Here is a 22307-nt window from a genome sequence, read left to right as displayed (position 1 = left end):
ACCAAAAAACAACAACATAGGGAGCACAAATTGTCGTATCTAGGGTGCATTCTTTTAAGTATTTTATTAGTTTTTTGTTGTTGTGTCAAAACTATAACTTTAATTGCAATGGACCACGCTAAGGTAAGGTAACTTAAACAGTGTTTGTGGCGTTAGCTTGTGCTAGCGGCCGAGCCATGTATTTGAATTCGTTGCTATCTTCACAGTGTTCTGTTTACTTCTACCTGCTGGGCTGTTAAACCGGACTGGAGAGACGGGAAAGGTGCACCACATGTATGCCGTTGAAGTGCATGGATGAGAAAAGTTTATTTCAACAAATTACAAAGGATATTCAACACCCGCTAATATTTGCGCCATGAATCCATCCAATCCGTTTGGTAGCCCACAAGGTGGAGCTTTCCAAGCCCCAGGCAACACTGTGAAGATGGGTATGTTCCAGTCATTTGGACAACAAAGTTCTAGCAATCAGTCCCAACCTATGGGCTTTTTGCAACCATCAGCGTTTACACAGCCATCTGCCGTAAATCAGCTTGCATCTCATGGAAATACCGTCTTTGGACAGACCCCTGCCTTTGGACAATCGTCGACACAGTCCCCCTCAATGACTACAATAAGCCAAGCTCCAGCATTTGGGCAGCAGTCATTAGGAATGAGCAGTTCAGGCTTTGGTAGCAGCACTGCACCAGCATTTGGACAGACTAGTGGATCGAACCAGAGTTCAGGCTTTGGCCAGACACCTTCATTCGGGCAGCCGTCCGCATTTGGGCAGGGTTCAGGATTTGTCAAACAGCCACAAGGGTTTAGCCGACAACCCCCTGGGTTTGGAATCGCCCAGATGAGTTCTAGCTCGACCACTGCCTTAGGGCAACCTCAGCCACTGAGTTTTGGACAGTCTGTGTTTGGACAGCCATCATCTACCAGCAGCACCACTAGTGTATTTGGCACGACTCTAAGTGTGACCCAGAGCAGAGGCTTCGGCTCATCCGAATACAGTTTTAAGCCAGCCAATGAGGCACTTTTCAAACCCATCTTCAGTGCCAGCCCTGAGCCTGCTAACCCTCAAACTACTTCAATGTCCAGCTCACCTTTTGGCAGCAGTGGATCCCAGACAAGCTCCAGCACCATGAATAGCAGCAGCAGCACCACTACCACCACTGGCTTCAGTTTGCCTAGTGGCCCTCCGACTGGGCAGCTGGGTTTCAGCTTCTCACAGCCAGCTGCAGCCCCCTCTATCTCTGCTCAAAACAACCCACTCACAACTAGCAATAGCAGCGCTCCTTCCAACACATTACAGTTTACCTTCTCCCAGCCAGCCGCCCCCTCCAGCTCCAGTACCAAAGCATCCAACACCCAGCCCACCACCCCATCGTCTTTTAGTTTTTCAGCCAAAACACTCGAGCCCCAGGCAAAATCCCTTTTTGGAGCACCCAGTTTTGGTCAGCCCTCAGTTTTTGGTGACACCAAAGCCAAAGCAGAGACTGCTGCAGAGGAGAAAGGGAGCAACTTTGAGAGTCTTGGAGACACAAATGTATTTGCACGACTTGGCAAAGGCACCAAGCGCAAGGAAGATCCAATTGTCCCCAGTACTGGCCCAGAGAAGCCTGCCATAGGAGAGGAGGAGGGAGATGTTGCAGCCGAAGCAGATTCACCAAGACATCCTTCAAAGAGGCCCCTAATGCGGTCCCGTGGCCCACCAGTTGGCCTATTTGGTAGGGCATTAAGTGGTCTTCGTAGAGGTGCCACTAACCCAGGGAGGCGAGAGGCCACAAACGAGACTCAGCAGCAAGCATCAACGTGGGAGGAGACAGAGAGGGAAGACGTCCAAGCTCAGGGTGAAGACCTATCTGCTCCGATAACCACCGGGCAAGCACTGACCAGAGATGAGCCTCAAAAAGTTGAAGAGTCAGGTGAGTTGTATCAAGCATACATGTATTACCTGCGTTTTTAAAATCATTATTAAACAGCTCTTAATTCCCTGAATGAATTGTCGAATTTACTTCTTATTGACCATTTTTCCCCCTAAATATTTATAGTACCCATATTTTTATGTGTTTACACACTGTCACAATCCTGTCACACAATCCTCAAGATTGTTTGGGGACAACAATAAATATGCACAGATGCATTTCGGTCCATTCTACATCTGCTATGAAAATCACTATAATGTAAGTTTAGGTACAAGTACAGAAACGCAGACAAATATTCATCCTACTAAATTTCAAGCACATATCTTTTTACAAAGAGATTGGATTGCAATTTTAGAATATATTCATCCTGTTTTCTGCCTATTACCTATCAAACCTCTCTAGACTCAGCAAAAGCCGCAGACTCAAGCTTAGGCCCCCTAACCCCTGTGAGACGTAGCGTACGCAGCGATAGCTCGGACAGCCTGGGCGGCTTGTCTCCCACCGACTGCACCGCCATCCAGTGCAGGAACGTGCCTCCAGCCCTCAACAGGAAGGACGTCCTCGATAAGCACTTTGGTCGTTTCGCCAAAGTCCGTAAGATCTTCTGCCGGCCTGGCAAGAACATGGCCATAGTACACTTTGATGATCATGTGAGTTAACTTTACATTAACTGAATGAATGAATGAATGAATGATACATTAACTCAGCATTGAAGCTTAAGTTCACCTTACTTACCTTATTCTCCCTGTCTGGTCCTCAAACAGCTTTGTGTTTTGTGCACTGTAAACTTTATTCATGACTCAGTTTTAGCTAGTGATCTGATATTTCCTGTTTTATATGGCCAGATTGGAGCACTCATTTCAACTGCTATTTGTGTGGACATCTTCATTTCTTTATCACTTATTGCAGGATTAGTTTGTGGCATCACTTCCCATTTCAAGCTCAGTTTATCCCCAAAAGTTAGCTTGCTAACCTACTAATCCTGCCTTGTGAAACAAGCAAAAGGTGACGGCGCGTATTTGCGATGAAGACCAACATTATTATTTTCTGTCACTGTTAACTCTTTCAGGCATCGGCAGCTAAGGCAAAGAAGAAAGGCAAACAACTGCATAGACACGAACTCCTTCTCTTATGGCAGAGAAAGAAGCAGAGTAAATACAATAAATTACTATGAAAATTCAATGAATGTAGAAATAATTGCTAGCAGCCAACAGGCCTAGTTCTGCTATAGTAATATTACCGTTCCCTTCCTTGCAGTGAGTCACTATATTGCTTTTCGTGCATTAGGTCCAGGGGACAAAAGAAGCAGACCTGCACCAGGCGAGGCAGAGCAAGAAAGTCAGGAGGAAACAGAGTCCAAGGCGGCTTCCTCCCCACTCAGAAAACCTGCAGCCAGAGGTCTTGCAGTCAGCAGCCTGATGGCCTTCAGCCACAGGTAACACTTGCACTATGACAGTGTTTGTCATTATTACACTGTTTTAGATCGAACTTTAGTTGTAATGCCTTCATCTCACATCTGTCATACATGCGTCAGTTCTCCAGTGAAGAAGTCGTCAATAGCCAAGTCTCTGCAGTTTGACACCGAACCCCAGAAAGAGAGCAGCGCAGAAGCCCAGAGCTCCGAGTGCCCAGTCCCATCCTCCCTCCTCCACCTCATTGGCCAGGTGGCTGAGACCTCTGAGGACATGTTCCGACTCCTGGAGCAGAGGGACAAGATCCTGCGTCAAGGTATAGCCACCGCACACACCAGTCTACTGAAGCCAATAACGAGGCTTAAGCCAAGAGAGGCATTGTAACTGTGTGCGTAATATGTCTGCTCAGGTCGGCCCAAGAGGACGGACCTGGACCTGTCTAAGGTGTTTGTGGGGACGTGTCCTGACATGTGTCCAGAGAAAGAGAGGTACATGAGGGAAACACGGAAACAGCTGAGCATATTCGAGGTCATCCCGGATACTGAAATGGTAACGCCCTTATTGCTTATCTTACACATTCAGACTGAAGAGCTTTTCAGCTAAAACAGAACTGTGAGATGGTACATGATGTCTCTGGTATTCTTAGGTTTCAGACAGTTTTTGAAAATGTAATCTGTAAGCTTTTGCAATACAGGTCCCTTGCTCTTCTCCACTTCAATTAAGGAAACCATTTTTTTTATTTATCTAGTTCCATTTATTGGTTATTTGGGTCCATCTGCATATAAGTACATTAGCGGAATAAGATCACATTGTACGTATGTCTGTTGATGACAAATAGAGTGGCAGTTTGCAGGTACTTTGAAGACAGGAGGGACACTGTACACAAAAAAATTAAACTGTCGCCTCCTTTCCCCGATTAGGTGGATCACTCAGCAGCCATCAAGGAGTACAGTCGCTCATCAGCCGACCAGGAAGAGCCCCTGCCCCACGACTTGCGCCCCCTGCCTGTGCTCAGCATGACCATGGACTATCTGGTGACTCAGATCATGGACCAGGGCCACGACAACTACCGCGACTGGTATGACTTTGTCTGGAACAGGACCCGCGGCATCCGCAAGGTAAGGGCCTGCTTCAAAGGTTAGCTGTAATCACGCTTTAACGTTGTGTGAATTCAAACAAATCATGGTTTGGTTGTCAAGTAGATTGTTAGTTCACAGACAAATGCACATGTGTGGATTGTAAACAACAAAACAAAACTAAAAAACAGTTTTGGCACCATTTTGTAGACTAATGTCAAATCCCGGCCGTACCTTTATTATCTCCCCAGGACATCATCCAGCAGCACCTGTGCTGCCCACACACTGTGTCTCTGATTGAGAAGTGCACACGCTTCCATGTGCACTGCGCTCACCACCTCTGCGAGGAGCACATGTCAGCCTTTGACGCCAAGATCAACAACGAGAACATGACCAAGTGCCTCCAGAGTCTCAAAGAAATGTACCAGGACCTGGCAACGCGTCACATCTACTGCCCCCTGGAGGCAGAGTTTCGTCAGTACAGCGTGCTGGTGAAGCTCAACGATGGTGACATCCTACGGTCAGTCCATAGAAACACAGATACACAAATGGTAGTAGGGTTGCAAAATTCCTGATATTTCCAAAAGTGGAAACTTTTCATGGGAATTAACAGGAATTTATAGGAATAAACAGGAATACACCTGGAATTTAAAAAATGGAAGGTTAGCCCTTAATAGGGAATTTAAATATAGTTGGGGGAAATATATTTTAGCATAATCTTGACTAAAACAACCAGATGTCATGCAAGTACACTTGAGAATATCTCTTCTATTCCTCAATCACATGCACAGATGATGTCTAGAACCCTGAACCCAGAGCACAAGATTATTTAAACCACACACTGAGACCTTGGACCACATACATTCCGAAAATTTGCCAAATTTCTCAGCTTAACTTCCCATGGAAGGTTTCTGGAAGTTTATGTGCACATTATTTGTTCCTTCAAATGATTTTATACATCTTAAGCTGTTAGTGTGTGGAGCATGTTTGTGTGCATTCTATACATTAAAGAAGTACTTCCTCTCATGTCCACACAGTGAAGTGCAGCAGTTCCGTGACGAGGTGCGCAATTCCCCCGAGGTGAAGTTCGCAGTGCAAGCATTCACTGCAGTCAACAGCAACAACTTTGTGCGCTTCTTCAAGCTGGTGAAAGGAGCCTCCTACCTCGCCAGCTGCCTCCTACACAGATACTTCAATCAGGTCAGAAACAGTCGCCTTCGCCTTAATGATGAGACCATTTTTCAACCTAGACATTTTGAGGGCCGTGTCAGAGCCGGTGCCTAATCACAAACTAGTTATTTTGGAAAACCTTCAACTTGTCTAGAGTGCCCTCACTCATTTGGATGCATGCTTACTCTTTAGGAATTTCATGAGTGAGAAAATATGAGTATTTTTGTGTATATGGTGAATTGTATCAAAACTATATCAATCATAGTGAAGGGGGTGCAGTTAAAAGGTGTTAGAGAAGGGTTGAGCAATGGTTTGTGTAACATGGGACTGCCGGATTATGTATATATGTATATAATGCTGTCGTATGCCTATTGGTACCATGCGTAGGCCGTACAACTGCTGCTTTAGTTAATGCAAATAATGTTTGAAAATGTTTAAGTGTTTGAATATTTATGTTCTTTCAAATGTGTGTGCGCGTGGGTACAGGTCCGAACTAAGGCCTTGAAGATCTTGAACATGGCCCACACCGTTGGTCCACGATCCACTCCGTTTCCAGTTGAAGACATAGTTCGGATGTTAATGTTCCGCAGCTCTGAAGAGGCGATTGACCTCATCCAGCAGTTCGGTCTTAATGTCAACGATGGGTGAGTGTCTGCCTGTGGTCTGACAGACATCTGAGTGGCTAAATTTGATATTAAAGTTTTGAAAAAACTGTAATCGGACACCTGATTGCAGCTGCAGAATTATATATTACATTGAAATGAGCTTTACTAGCACGGGACACATCATTTTACATAACCAAAGTAAGGCAAAAATGATATAATAAGATAAAAATAAAAGTAGTTAAGAGTGAAGATATACATGTAACATCTTCATAGGCAGCCACATGATGGTGCTAGTGATACTCTCTGCATGTTTCAATGAAATATATTATATAAAGAAATCCAGGCAAAAAGTACCAATACCTAACCTCCTCAGTAGAGTTAACAATCACTGAGTCACTGCTATACATGCACTAGAAAATACATGTATTAATATATTCAATTCATATTGTTCACAGTGTGGTAGATCTGAGTCGGTTAGCATTTCAGGAGCCAGAACTGCCTCTGCCCCAGAAGAAGTCAGAAGTCATCCTCGCAAAGAAAACAGTGTTGATTGGAGAGGTGGTGAACGGAGGCCCCCTCCCCAGCCCTCTCCGTCACACTGCCATCTCCAGCTTTGACTCCCAGAACAAGTACCGTGGAGAAGGCCCTCTGGCTGAGCCCACTCCTAGCCAATTTAAAGGTATCAGCTCCTTTTTCCTGGTCTTAACCCTGGCAAATAGCTTCTATTTCTCCAATTAAAGTGTCTCATCTTGTTTTTTATAGGTCTTGACGTTTGCCCTAATTTAATAACTATCTGATCAGTTTCATTTTATTGTAGAGCTGCTGAAATTTTGTGTGTTTGTGTAATCTGTTGAAATCTAACAGCTGAAATGCGTCTTAATTGTCTCAGCTGTTGCTGCCAAGGTGGAGGTGAAGGCACCCCCCAGCGAGGTGGTCGTTCCAGACACGCCCACCACATTTGGGTTTCCTCCAGCTGTTGCAGATGAGACAGGAGAGCCCAGTGAAGTGTATCCCAGCACGGCCCCACCAGCAGACAGCCAGCAGCTGTTCCAGCCCATATCTCAACCTCAGCCTGTCAAACCGCCGTCACCTCCACCCAAACCTCAGCCGGCACACAGCAATGAGGTGGGCAAGATCTCTCGGCTCTTTATCTCAGACCAAATTATATGTCTCACTTGGAGGACTAGTTCATTATCACTGAATTGCCTGCGTTGTAGTTGTAATTTAACTCCCAGCATTTCCCCAACATACACATGCAGAAACAGTCACGGTAAGCGGCTAAGGACAATTCCTCGGTACATGAGGAACTTCTTTCATCTTTATGCTACTTGCAGAGGTTTGAAAGTCTTGCGAGTTTGGGAAATGCTTAATTTTAACCATTCGGTTTCAAGGCTAGGGATATAAATTACACTTACATTTTAATGTGGTGTTTTTAAGGTTTGAGAAGTGCTTAGCTTTTGAATAAAGGGCTTGAAATGCAAGTTGTATTGGATGCCAATTCTACTTACAAACAGATGACACAATTTGAAACATGAAACTTGTCAATTTTTCTTGTTAATAGCTCAATAATTGTGAAGGAGTAGTTCAAGAATCAGTATACTGTATATACTGTACATACAGTATATAAATATGTAAATTATCTCAGCTTTAAGTTGCTTGAAAAACTTGAAAATATAGCACCTTGAAATGCTTTAAAAGTGCTTAAACCCTGAATATACTCCTTGAAAAAGGCTTGATTTTTAGAGATGCATCGATACAGTTTTTTCCAATAAGATACCGATACCTGGGCTGAGCGTATCGGCCAATACCCCACACCGATCTGATCTTACTGTTGAATGAATGAAGCATATTCCTCTCCATGTGAGTAAAGGCATCAGGCTTGACATAAACATTTAGCCTTGTTAAAAAAATTTTAACACATTACCACAGATATAAATGTACTTCATATTATTTATTACCGACTAACCGTGTAAATAAGCAGCAAAAATAAATAAATAACGCTTCAATGTAAAGTGCACTGCAAACAGATATTTTCAAATGTAATATCAAATATAGCACCTGTCTGAAACCCAACAAACAATGGCTTAATTAACTTGTTAAAATAAACAGAAGTAAGATGTAAACATTTAGTGCAAACAGATATTCAAAATCTAATTTAATATAAAACATAGCAGCTAACAAATGACTGGATCGCAGTAACTGATATTGATAAAAAAAATAAATGACTGGATCGGCCTCATTTGTCGCCGATCGGATCGGTGCATCTCTATTGATTTTCAATGTAATGTGGCATTTTCCTGTTTTGTCAGATTGTTTTAACTTCAAATCTTTTAATATTTTACATGAAAAGATTCCATTGTCATACTTGTTTGTTGTGTCCTGGTGTCTCACACCAGACCGAACCGGAGTTAGGTTGACTGACATGGATGTTTAAATGAAAAGGGGGCAGTGTTCTGTACTGTCAATTACATTTATAGTTACAATTTAGATTTTAAGATAAAAGCCGTGAGAGTCTGATTGGTTTGGTTTAGGTACCTTAAAAGCTTCTAAAAAACTGAACAAACCCTGCACTTTAAACAACTGATTAGTCTTTAGATTATTGTTACATTTTCTTGCAAACATTCCCTGGTTTCAGCTTCTCAAATGTGAGGATTTTCTGCTGTTCTTTGTATTATGTGGATGTAAAATTAATATTTGGGGGTTTTGGGCTGTTGGACAGACAAAGCAAGCAACTGAAGATGGCTCCTTCGGCTTAAGTAGAAGTTGGGGTGGCCATTCTTAACTACTTTCTTACATTTTATAGACGATTAATGGTGAAAAGAATGGTTGGATAATAAAAACATAATCATGATTTGCATTTAGTTGCATTATTTCAAGAAATGTCTCAGTCTGTATTAACTAAAGCACCACTGAACTGTCCTTTTAGTTTTTGGCGTGCATACAACTTACTGTGCTGTTGTGTTCTCTCCTCAGGAAATCATGGCTGAACTCAACGGTGTGATTGAAGAGGTGGTTGCAGCAGCAGTGAGGGAGGTAGCTGATGCTGGTGCCAGCTATGCCACAACGGCTCTTGCGTAAGTTCAATTGATTTATCCATCCAACTGCAGTTATCATTAAGTATTTGTTTACATTATGTAGATGCAGTGGGGATCCAGCCCCCTCTAGGTGTTTTTCATGATGACTAACATGCTCTCCTATTGGTGCTGCAGGGAGAGCGGTGTGCAGGTGGAGACACTGGTCGGGGAGGTGTTGGGACAGATGCTGCGGGAGATGTCATCCACAGAGATCAAGCTGGAACTGGAGCGTGTCACTGAGGAGAAACGCAAGCTTGAAGAAGCCAGGTTGGTCTACTGATAGTGACCTGCAGATTATAACACAGCACACTGTATTTTATCAGTGCACTCGGTTAGAATGGGGACAGCATCTTCTCCTCTGACCCAAAACACAGAACACAAAATCATCGTATTAGTTGGTAGTTTGTAAGGTTAAAAAAAACGAACATATTCAGGATAACTGTTTTTAGGTACTAACATACATCAAATAAGCCATGGAGACTGTTTTTTTTTGTTAATCAACTATTAAAGGAGAAATTCTGGGGAGTGGCTAACACTGATTAGCTCGGGGCAGTACGGTGAAGGCATTAAAACGTCTTTTTGAACCACAAATACTGCTAAATATAACACCAAACCTCTGCAGCAGCATGAGAAGAGTCTCTACACAGAAAACAAAGTACAAATGGGCTCCTTCCTTTGGGATTGACTTTGGTAATCCAATTGAATGGACTTTATTATAAGAGGAGCTGGTACAGGGGCCAGTAGGTAAGTCTTTAAAACACTCTTTTAATAAACTCTGGGTTCACTAACGACGTTGTTGATGCTTTGTTTTCTGTGTAGGGACTCTTATTATGCTACTGCAGAGGTTTGGTGTTATTTTGAGCAGTATTAATGGTTAAGAAGCCATTTTAACGCCTTCACTGTACTGCCCTGAACTAATTACTTTTACTAATTACTTTTACTTTTACAGCCGCATTCGACTGTCCGGTATCCCCAAAGCAATTTCAGTCAAGGGCAACTGACCTGGCTGGGACTGGTGCCAGGACGTCTTCCTAGACAAATAACCAAGTCCAGTTGCTTCTGACTGAAATTGCTTTGGGGATAACGATGACCTGGACACATGAGAATATTCACAGGCTGACTGTCCGGGATTTCTCCGTTAATAGTTGTTTAACGAAAAAAAACGTCTCCATGGCTTATTTGATGTATGTAAGTGCTGAAAAAGACCATGGGATGATTTTGCGCCGGAATTACACTTCAGCCTTCCACTCAGATTGTTACATCCAGCATTGGGCTGCATAACAATCTTATTTCCCACAGAAAACGTTCCCTGTGACCATATCAGGTTGTTTGGAACAGTTAAATATGATAAAGGGAAATAATTAAAAAAGTAGCAACTTCTTTATACTTTGCTTCAGGATCAATCAATCGCTGATCTTGCCAATTTCAAGTGATTATCAAAGCTCACCCCCATTTCTTTTTCCTTGTTTGTGTGTGGCAGGAGGAGGCAGGAGCACGAGGCCCTCCTGGTTCAGTTCAGCTTCTCTCTCTGCACAGAGCTCATCTGCGAAGTGTTAGATGAGACCATCAAGGAGACTGCCACCTCTGAGATCCAGTAAGGCTTTAAAACTCAACTCTACTGTGGTCTAATGTGAAGTTTGATGGTACAAAACCACTTAAATGATAATAAGGTGCTAAACATTAAGAGGAATATCATGCCTTATAATATCCTCGAGTGACACAATTCATTTCACAAATTAATTTCACTACATTTAAAGATAAAATCCGTAAGATTTTCATCTATTTAATTGTCTTTTACGTTACTATCTATTAAAGAGTGAGTTAAAACAATGGTGATAGAAAGGTGCTTAAAACAAGTGTTTTCAATAGTGGGTCATATGATCATATGACCAGCTATTGAAAATACTTGTTTAAAGCACCTTTTTACTGAGTATTACAATCTGTGTATCTGTGGAGACATTCCCGGGCTAAATGCAAATGTGCCGCCATGTTAGTGACGCTGCTGACAGCTGTTGGTCTGCCAGTGGATCTCGTCAGTGCTGGGTATGCTGCGTTCAGTTGTAATCGGAAATCAGGAAATTCTAACTTCAGGCTTGTAGTAAGGGCAGAAGTGTGAGGAATTTGTGTGTATGGATTTAAGAGGGGAACATTTAGGGGACGGAGAGGTGAATGTGTTTCAGTAAAGTTAACAAAAGAGCAAAAAAAAAAGTCACACATACCTACAGTGAACGTGACAAGATAGAGGCCTCTGAAAGAACAGGCTTACCTGCAGTTACATCTGACTGCCAAAGAAGCCGCTAGAAACAAGACATCTCTAATGTTACGGATTATGACTTTAAAACATTTTTTTTTCCCTTGTACAGACAGGCAGTGGATGAGAAAGCAAACCGTGTTGCTAAATGCACAGAGCAAGTCTGTGCCAGTTTATTGGAGGAAACTTTGAATGCAGACATTGCTCTGTTGGTTGAAGACCTCCTTGAAGCTGAGCTGCAACGCATCCACAAGTACATCAAAAGGTAAGAAACAGCACCAATATAGGATTTATGGGACTATGTATTACATTGTCAACTCTAGAAATGAACACTAAGCACATAAAGAATAAATAAAAAACTAAATAAAAACAGATCACTACTCTATGTTCAGTATCAGACAGTTGCTGACCAAACTCCGCTGGACAAACTACATAATGACATGTTCTGTAAAAATGAATTTTCATATCAGCACATATAGGACGATACCAACATGACTCCAATATATCGGTCTTGCCCTACTATCTATAGTACTATACTATACTACCTGCCCCATATCAATTATTTTTCTTATTAACAGGCCAAGTAGTGGTCCCCTGATATGGATTTTTAATGACTGATGCCGATAGATATCCTGTTGCTGTTGTTTTTGCATCTTATAAAACAGAACTATTTAATAAGAAAACGAAATAAGACACAAAATTGCTGAACATAAATGAACATTTATTATTATGCAGTTATTGTCTGACTGGCCCTTGGTTAGTATGTGTTCAGTTGTAGGCAAAAACTTTCAGCTTAGTTTTGAAAACAGTTTTAGTGACAGCCCCTAAAAGGTGCTATTACTAATCCAAATGACAAATTTGATGAATGTTTTACTTGGTTAAAGTCCCAGTCGGCAACATTTGTATGATCATATTCACTGAAACTGACACTTGCTCCGATAAAACAACATAAATCATTCTGATTTAGAAAAAAAACGTGCACGTAGAGCCTTTTGATTGTTTTGCAAAAATCGACAGCGCTCGTATTATCCTGTCCACTCAGTGAGAGCTGACTGTGAGGCACACGCCACATGTCGTCGTCCGCCATCTACTGTAGGTAATACACTGACTATGGAGCGCCTCATAGAACAACACAAAAATCCCCACTGTGCCTTTAATTACCCTTTTACAATGTATTACCAGTTTCTTATTTCCTCCTCTCATCTGAACCATCAGGTGGCGTGATGTGGTAGCAGTCCGTCGGCAGCTGAAGAGACAGATGAGAGGTTTCCCTGCAGCTCCTTGCTGTGTGGACCCTCGATTCAAACTGAAGGCTCTGGCTCCCAGCGCCCCTGCACAGCCCTCCATAGCAGATCTGGCCCGTGGTCTGGTCAACCTGGGAAACGCCGGGACACTGGCCCTTTCTAGCACCAGGTTCGTTCATTTCCAGTAGTTTTCTACGTGTCTTTGGAATGACGATTGATTTAATGAAAAACTGGTGAACATATTTGACAGTGTATTAGCGACAGTATAGTAGTCCGTACAGTCAGTAGTCTGTAGTTGTCAGCCTTCAGATAAGTGTGACTTCATTCCTTCATTAATAATGAAACTTGTTTTGTATTTAAGGTTGTTGAGAATGAGACAAGAAGCCATCCACCAGATGAGAGTTCACTACTACTATCAGCAGCTGCTCGAGTAAGTCGTGAGTACATTTATTCAGTCAGTGGTCCCTGTCACAGAGCAGCATTTTGACCTCTTTTCGGTCTTTCTGTCAGTGAGACAGTGTGGGCACCACTCGACCTGCCTGCACTGGTGACGGAAAATATCCCCAACCCACCTGACCGAATCTTCTGGAAAGCTGTTCTCCTCCTACCCAGTGACCACGAGAGTGTAGCCAGCTCGGCAGACAGGTAAGCAGCTGCACGTTGATATGACTAGGACAGTATCAACAGTTGTGACAGGCAGATGTTTGATTACTTTTCCGATTTAATGACATTTCTTGTCAATGAAGGCCGCCTAGTGTTCACTGAACCTGTCATTGTGTCGTCTCCAGGATCCTATCAGATTGGCTCGAGGTGAAGCTTGGTGGCGGTAAGTTGTCAGATGTGAGGGAGGAGCAGCTAGATGGCACACTGCAGACCCTCTGTGTCACCAACACACTCCAGGATAAAGGACAAAACACTCACAAAGTCCACATCAGCATCAAGGTGAGTCATAATTGCAGACAAAAGTAAGACAACAAATCTGTTTTTCAGACTGTGTATTCAACTAAGGATGTTGGGATTAACTGGTTGTTCTGTAACCAAGGTTACATAATGTCACAGTTTAATAACCATAAGAATTGTAGAAGCTACCATATATTTATGGTGTCCTGATTCCTGCATTGTTGCACTGTGAAAACTGATATCTCGAGTCATGTAACGTGTGTGTGAGCCGGTTTGTTTCATGTGTGTACGAGAGTTGTATTAGCATTAGCGTTGTACGTAGCATTCCCATCGAGGTCTGTTGTCTCAACTTGATCCAATCGTACTCGCCTACGGGAGTCGCCATCTTGTCAGACTTTGGGGGGAGGGAGATACGTCCATCTGGCTGACGTTTACCTCCCAGGAGAAGTGAGGGCCAGAAGCTAGCTGTCACTCAAGAGGCCACGGCCCTTATTATTCATAAACTTTAACCTCCAATAAAATAAAAACTAGCCTGGTACAAAAAAAATCACCCCCTCAGTGTTGTCATGGAGATATGACCTAAACATACAGACTAGAATGTTTTTTTGTACCAGGCCTTAAATAGGATTAATGATGCTGTGAAAACGGCCTGTTTAACATGGGGGTCAATGAGAAACTGCTCTATTGTGCAAACTGCTCCTAGCAGCCACCCGGAGAACTGCAGTTTTTGGCACTTCCTGATTGGATCAACCAGGAAGTCGCTGTGGTGGGGGCTTGGAGGGAACTGACTTTTCAGCCTTATATCTGTCAAAAAAGACAGCGGCAGCTTATGAGCATTTTTGGATCTCCAAAATGAGCAGAGAGTTCTTGTAGAAGATGGATATCTAGTTTGCAAAGCGTGCTGTCCAAACACTTGGATATTGTTCCAACATCTTGGAGATATACATCCACCCCTTTATGCTCAAGGTAAAAGAAATACTGATTTAGTGAATGTAACGTTACTAAGCTGGACCAAAACAGTTGAAACTGGGCTGGAGGAGTCCATAACATGTTCCTGTTTACTTTTTGAATCTTGTGGGGATATGTAGTGTATACCTGGATGTAACTCCAGATATCGTATATCAGAGTATGTGCAGAATCCTCTATTTTTAATGTAAAATAGGCTTACATGTTTTATTTGCAGGACAGGACAAAAAGAATGCTTCTGCGTATTCTTCCTTCCATGATGTTGAAAAATATCTGTCATATTTCCTCTGGCAATAATCGTGATATCAAAATTTCATATTGTGACATGATGAATTCTTCAAAAATATGCTTTATACCGTGATTTATTGGGATAAACCAAGCAGTTCTATGTAAAAGCAGACATTCACTCCCCCATATCGCCTGAATGGAAGGGTCCTTTGTTTCATGACCACATTTTCTGCCACTGTGACGATTCTGTGAGATTGGCAGTCTAACCAGGCTCCTTGGAGTCGTTGAGTAGTCTGCAATTCGGGATCAGCCCTAAATAGCTCATCTTTTCTGATAAACACCGCAGGCTCAACATTAACTTCACAAACACAACTATGTGCTGCCTGCACTATATATCAAGACTTAACGATAACCCACGTTGGTATTGAGAAATGCTTTTGTACTAAAATATGATGTGCTGTGGCGGAGCACTGTGTCACATGGGGTTTTCTTACCAGTCTTCTTCATGGTGTCTCCCAGGCATCCAGAGGCCCTCTGACCGAAGACGGTCTTTCCAAAACGGAGGAGTGCTGTGAGCTCCAGGGGACAGGAGCTCTGATTGTGTTGCTCCCCGCCATGCCCATGATGGAGCCTGGGCACAGTGAGCAGGATGTTCCTCTGCTGTCAGCCCTGCTTCAGCTCAAACAGTTACAGCAAGCCAACACCTGGCACTGCCCGCTGCCTCTGGTTATTCTGGTGCCAGGGCCCGAGTGTGGCACTGGTGATACACAGAAACTTGAAGATGGTAATTAATATCAGTAATAATGACATCAATAAGTTTTCTTGTTTGTCTACCCAAAGCATACAAGACAATAAACAAACCCAATCTGGGATAGCATGAATTAAATGTAGGTGATAAAATGACTGAATCCTGTACTATTCCACTCATGGTGTGTTGTCCTCCAGCCCTGATGTTGCACACACTGGTCCAGGATGGCCTGATATCAGAGTACACGTTCTTCTTCATACCAGAGACGACAAGTGACCTACAGGGATCCAAACAGGTATTACACACACACACGCACATGCACGCCTGCAGAGTAACTAATACTTTTTTGTCTAGACTTAGGAGAAAATTAGTGAATATTGGACCAAAATAAAATTTTGATGTTGCTCGGTAACAAGCAGCAACCTTCGGGGTTGAAAAATGAAGCCAACGTGGAGGTGCCAAAAACTGAAGTTCCTGGAATGGCACTTTAGACGGGCTCCAAAACAGAGCAAATCCGCATAGACCCTCATGCATGCGGCACAAATAAACATGTTTACAGCCTAGTAAAGGAAACGATTTTAGTCTCTATAGCTGATTTCCCCATTCATTACAGCTGTGCATTTTATATAACTCACCTGTTTAAGGCTTAAAATTCTGCATAATTAAGCGTGTGGTTGCTTTGAGTGACAGGTGGGTGCTGTCACAGATGGCAAGGCTTAGAATACATTTAATTTAAAGTCTTTCTGACACACTGCAGGGGAGATTCGGGGAGTGGGACACTGAGAGGTAACGACATAATTAATGAGATAGGGAAGATGAAAAAAACCTAGTTGTGCATCTTCTGTTTTTCTATAGTTTTGTCCTTTTTTGGTCTTACAATTATTTAGAACAGTCTGAGAAGTTTCAAGGGGAACATGTTCACATTTTATGATACAACCTGTGATACGGTTTTCCAAATAGACCCTCCTCCATTGTGAGGGATCATAAGCCAGAGAGGTTCAAAATCATTGATGGAGATTATTTGGTAGTTTTGAAACATTTCTTCTGTCGCCTCCAACTTCTCTCTCACCTGTCCTGTTGTGTGTCTCTAGCTAAATCTGGCTACACGTTGGCTGCTGGCCCGTGCGCCACCGCACTTTCCACTCTCCTGCCAGACCCTGGTGCAGCTCATAGAGGCCAATTTGAGTCGTGAGTTCACTCCCAGAGTTTACGCCCACCGCCAGGAGAGGCTTGGTACATTTCTTCCCTCCCAACACCCTGTGCCTGTCATCCAGCTGTACAACGCCGTCCTGGCTCACATTGCTGACAAAGTGTCATCCCAGGACCTTAGCAGACTCTCGTGGCCACCAGGCGAGTTCTGCCTGCCTGATAACTGCGACTTTGTCCCTCACCTTGGCTGGAACTCTACCCAGCATCTGGCCTGGCTACGCGAAGCAATCCTCGGCCTGCAGCTGCCACAGTGGGAGCAGCTGTTTGCTACAGGTCAGTGGCTGGGATACGAAACAGAAAAATGTAAAGATACCAATAATCGTTTCATACTGCCTCCTCATTCCCTCCTTTATTCTCTCCCTCTCTAGACTCGTGGTCTGAACTCTGCTCCTCCATCTTCCGCTATGCTGCCCAGATCCCAAAATCACGCCACAGTCAGCCTCTCCTAATGTCACGGCTGGAAAACCTTCTAGAAAGGGTCAGGCTAAAGGGTCACTGTACCCGAACCCCTGGATCCAAGGTAACCATGAGCAAGTGGAGTGATAGAGATGAGACCAAGCGTCCAGCCTTCAGTCAGATTCCTTGGGACGATATTCTGGTGATTTGCATAGACCATAAGCTTAAAGACTGGCAGATCCCTGGATCAGCTGTCTGTGAAGGTGAGGACAGTCTTGCAGAAAGTTACTTTACTGTGATTCAGTATAAGAACTGATGCCCTTGTTCTTTGTGAACCTGCTAATGATGTATGACTTGTCTTTTGTTTTTCTAAGATGCCTTGACAGATGATGGGGAGATCCTGGTTTACCTCCCAACAGAGTCACTGAAGAGCTTTCAGCCACCTGATGAGTGGACCCAGGCCATCAGACAAACCCACAGAGAGAAGCAGCAAGAGAAGGAAGGGTAAGGCCCTGAGGCACACCACACTGCCGTTTTGTTTAAGATGCCCTGATCAGAGTGTTGCAAGTTGCATCTTTTTTTTTATTTTGTTGTGAAGCTAAATGGTTGACTAACTGGGGCCTAAGAAGGTCCAAGGACCCTTATAAATAGTCATAATTTATGCATACTCGATTGTATTGTGTAGGGCTGCAACTAACAATTATTTTCATTATTGGCTAATCTGTAGATTATTTTGTTGATTTATTGATTAATCAGATAGTCTATTCAATTTCTGTAAGTAGTGACCCAAAAACTCCAAAAGGATATCTTGTTTTTTCTTAAACTCAAAGATATTCAGTTTAATATGATGTAAAACAGAGAAAAACATTAAATCCCCATAATTTGAGAGGCCGTTTTTGTCGGTCGACTGATCGATTAGTTGACTAATTGTCTTCCTAATAAAAGATATTGTGAGACGCAATTATTTTGGCCAGGATAGGCGAGAGATGAAATTTTCATATCCTTCCATGCCTAGTTCCTACTACTACCTTATTTTTCGGACTATAAGTCGCAGTTTTTTTCATAGTTTGGCCGGGGGTGCGACTTATACTCTGGAGCGACTTATGTGTGAAATTATTAACACATGCCCGGGCTATTATTTATGTCAGTCACGTAAGAGACTAGGCGTATATCAGCAATTGTCACACACACACGTCAACCAGTCAAAATTCGGCGGGGGCGGGTCATGGCAGGAATGCATGGTGAAATAAAGATGCTACCTGTGGTGTATCTGATCGAGCACTCGGTGATCGACTGTTCATGACTGTGTCACTCGGTGTGTGCAGTGACTGATTGTTCCTGTATGTGGTTTATGAAGTTGTGCGGCTACTAAAAGAGCACATGTTACAGCCTCGCCTCTGTGTGTGATATTTATCATAGAGACCCACAATGCGCACTACAATAGTCACGCAATAACATAAAACCACAACACTACCTGCTAATGCTTGAGCTAAGCGGCGCATTGTCTACCTTTGGAGTTGGCGGAGTTGTTCAGAATTGACACCGAGGAAAAAGAGTTCAGTGGATGTAGTGATTAGGAGTGACAGGTTGTTTTGTAAATGTAGAGCATGTTCTATATGTTATAGTTCTGTGAATGACTCTTACCGTAATATGTTACGTTAACATACCAGGCATGTTCTCAGTTTGTTGTTTATGCTTCATATAACATACACTTATTCAGCCTGTTGTTCTCTATTCTAGTTTTATTTTAAATTGCCTTTCAAGATGAAATGTCGTTTCTTGGTGTTGGATTTTATCAAATAAATTTCCCCCAAAAAATGCAAATTATACTCGAGTGCGACTTATATATGTTTTTTTCCTTCTTTATTCTGCATTTTCGGCTGGTGAGACTTATACTCCGGAGCGACTTTTAATCCGAAAAATACGGTACTTCCTGTGGTTGCTAACCTCGCCTAATGACCAAGGTCTCTGCTGGTTAGGCACAAACCAGCACACATGGGCATTAGGTGTCAAATATAAGTGGTGACTGGTATGTTTGACCCAGTTGTCTCCTAACTTTTTGATTAATAACAAAATTACATTTTTACTAAGGAAATGCACATACTAATAATGAACATGGTATTTATTTATTACAAAAGTCGGCCTTGCATGCACAAACCAACTTTGACTTCCTTTTCCTTGTCTGAATGTGACACAACATATCTGCAAGAAGAGGTCCCATTGTTTGACCCCTTTTCGACCAAGACATTTTGAGGACCGGTTCAGAGCCGGTGCCCAGTCTTGAACCGGTTCTTCCTGTTTCCACAGCCAAAGAACCGGCTCTTGGCCAGGAAAACTGTTTCCAGAGCAGCACCAACTCTTTGCTGGTCTAGAACCGGCGCCACTTCTTGCATACTTTAAAAAAGTATTATGCACAATAATTAAACACAGTGCCTTTCAGAAAATCATAGAAGTATTAACAACTCGGATGAACATAAACATGTAGATGTCTGGTGTAACGGCAGTTTTCATTGAACACAGCTCCAGCTGCAGTCATTAGATTCTGACATTGACCGTAAAGTCATGAATCGTAAAGACCTAAAAAGATCATTCATTTTAACTGCAATTTGATCAATTGCTGGTAGTCTGTGCTAGGTAAGGCTAGCTAACGTTAGCGTTTTAGCTTCCAACAAAGGCTAACATTAACATCTACATTTAGTGTTAATAAGAATCAAAACCTGTTAGATAATTACCTTTCTACTCAAACGAAATCATCTATTATATTTAAGGCGAGCAGAAGTGTGTTTTAGTTCACCGTTGGTGTTGTGCTTGAAGTGGGCTCTCTAGCCTGTGGAAAACCAAACTGGTTCTGAGAAGGTTCCCAAGTTGAACCAACAGTGAACCAGCAACAGCCCAGCAGTAGAACCAGGTCTGGGTTGGTCGAAAAGGGGTATGATAGGACCTTCCAGCTACATCACTGTACTCCTCTTTTGCTCTCTCCTCTTTAAACTTCTATCCTCCATCCTCTCCCCTCCTCAGGGCGGCGGCAGCTGCTTGTGCCACGCCCAACAGTCTGTCCCTGAGACAGAGGTTGTTTCACGGTCAGGTGGAGCCTCTTCAGGCTCCGAAAGCCCCGCTGGACATCACTCACACTCCTACAGAACAAGAGCTACTGGCCCACAAAGTCCTCCAGAGTTTAGAGGAGGAGAAGGCTGAAAGCAAAAGGTACAGCTATAGCACTGCTGGGAAAAGTTTTCAATGCCTATAGAATTTTGAAAGGGGAAGTGTGCATGAATAAGTTCTTAGGTTGCACTGTTTATTGACAAACTATTTTGGATCTTGGATTCAGTGACAGCTCCCTGACATTTAGAGGAATGTTGAGCACTATTTCGTACTTGTGACATTAGTAATGCGGTGTTAATTCATTTTGCATGGTACTTAACCACACACAGAGAGTTCTTGGCGCTTTTTTGCATTTATTATTTGCCAAAAGTAATCTACAATATGTGTGTCATCATGTCTAACACGCACTACCGTCTACAGGAGCATGGAGCAGTTTCAGCGTTGGCTGGATGGTGAGCCCTTGCACCACTTGTCCACACCGCTTTTCCTTCCATCGTCCACTCTGTTGTCCATGCCCACAACAATAATGCATGCACCCGCAGCCAAGACTCAAGATGCTGCTCTCACACAGGTATGACGTCCTTTCCTTCCACCTCTCCCTGTCATCCAGGGACAAGTTATGTCCTTCTTCCAACAGCCATTCTGGTTGAAGAAATAGTGTGTGTGTCTTTAGATAATAGTGTCTCATATGATGCTGCAAATTACTCTTTTATAAATGTTGCAATCGTGATTTGCAGTACTCATGCATTTTCATTCTTTTGACTTTCCAGGACCCAGAGACTGATGATCTGTCAGACAAAGCAGACCGGCCCAGAACCCTGTCCGTATCCATGGCGTGGCAACTGCAGGAACTTGAGCGAAAAATTACGGCGAGCCGTGAGGAAGAACTGGCCTGCGGCCTGAAGCTGAGCAGTCTGCTGAGCGTCGTAGATGACTGATGAACTGTTGAAGGAAAAATCTAAACAAATGACTCTGCCATTGTGCAGAAACTGAGGACAAACAACACTTTCTCATCTTTTAGTCTGTTGAGGGGTGTCTTATTTTATTTTTCTGCTGAGTTTTTATAAGATTAAAAGAAAATCGTTTTACATTATTTACACTTAGTTTAATTGTGTGCGTGTGTGTGTGTGTGTGTGTGTGTGTGTGTGAGCTGCGTCCTTGCATGTCTTTAACATGTATTAAATCATTAGTCTTGTATTTTTTTAAACTAGCTACAATGCATCGATTGGCTTCTTTCGTTTGAACCATTTTTTTGTTATGAATTTGTCTAGCAACTAAATAAAAGTTTTGTTTTTCAAGTAACGTCACTTTTAGCCCAGTTGTCATTCATTTGTTTAAGTAAGCCGTGGCATTGGGTCATCAGAATCCATATGTGAGCACATGTGTAGTGTTTGAAAGAGGAGCGCTCTGATTGGAGGACCTCGCGGTAAGCCCGCCCGGTTCTCCGCCCAAGCGGTTTGTGATTGGACAGCCGAGTCTCTGCTCATGTCTCTCCATGAGGAGAACTCCTCGGACGGCACCGCAATGTCTTTTGGGAAATGTAGTGTGAACCGCACATAACAGCGACATACAGCTTCCTTTAAAGCACTACAATTCCCGCGAGAAGAGCAGAAGGGGCAGAGCTTTCAGAACATCTGAAAAATAATTCATTCGGAGGATTCTACTCTGTTTCTGTCAAACACAAAAATGACTGAGGGGACGTGAGTATTTTTGTTTTATTAGTCGGGTAATGTCACCATAACTACCTGTTCAAGTAATTTTCGTGCGAAATGACGCTAAAGCCTTTTTGAAAAGTTTGACAGGGCATGTAAGCTATTAAAGACCACTCAAGTGTACAGTACCAACAGTGGCATTTATCTATCTGAACAATACGAGCGCGTTTCTCAGGTTGAGCGTCAAGTGCTTTACAGCGAGTTAGTTAATAGTCGGGGAGCTAACGTCTCAAAAGCTCAATTAAACGGGTTGAAGCTGACATGGTCTGCCATACTTTATTTTTGTGTTGTTCTTCTGTTAACTTTG

General features: G+C 42.9%; 1 protein-coding gene across 2 annotated transcripts; it reads left to right on the top strand.

The window, feature by feature from the left end:
- Nucleotides 1-4: 4 nt before the first annotated feature.
- On the top strand, nt 5-21548 carry mcm3ap (minichromosome maintenance complex component 3 associated protein). 2 transcript variants are annotated; one of them, XM_083921934.1, is made up of 29 exons: nt 5-123; nt 207-1907; nt 2310-2557; nt 2977-3058; nt 3195-3342; nt 3442-3635; nt 3729-3868; nt 4240-4437; nt 4647-4915; nt 5433-5595; nt 6052-6209; nt 6626-6849; nt 7060-7295; nt 9144-9244; nt 9380-9511; nt 10725-10838; nt 11608-11760; nt 12711-12908; nt 13101-13169; nt 13250-13384; nt 13528-13681; nt 15353-15617; nt 15779-15876; nt 16673-17063; nt 17159-17449; nt 17561-17690; nt 20205-20390; nt 20709-20859; nt 21059-21548. In XM_083921934.1, exons 2-29 carry the CDS (start codon nt 356-358, stop codon nt 21224-21226), a joined length of 6348 nt encoding a protein of 2115 aa, XP_083778060.1. In that variant the 5' UTR covers nt 5-123; nt 207-355; the 3' UTR covers nt 21227-21548. The 2 variants fall into 2 exon arrangements, with proteins under 2 accessions (XP_083778060.1, XP_083778059.1); XM_083921933.1 differs by having other exon boundaries at nt 10-1907.
- The last annotated feature ends 759 nt before the right edge of the window (nt 21549-22307 follow it).

Source organism: Echiichthys vipera, assembly GCF_963691815.1.
Source record: "Echiichthys vipera genome assembly, chromosome: 10".
NCBI lineage: Eukaryota > Metazoa > Chordata > Actinopteri > Perciformes > Trachinidae > Echiichthys > Echiichthys vipera.
This window is presented reverse-complemented; position numbering and strand designations above follow the sequence as displayed.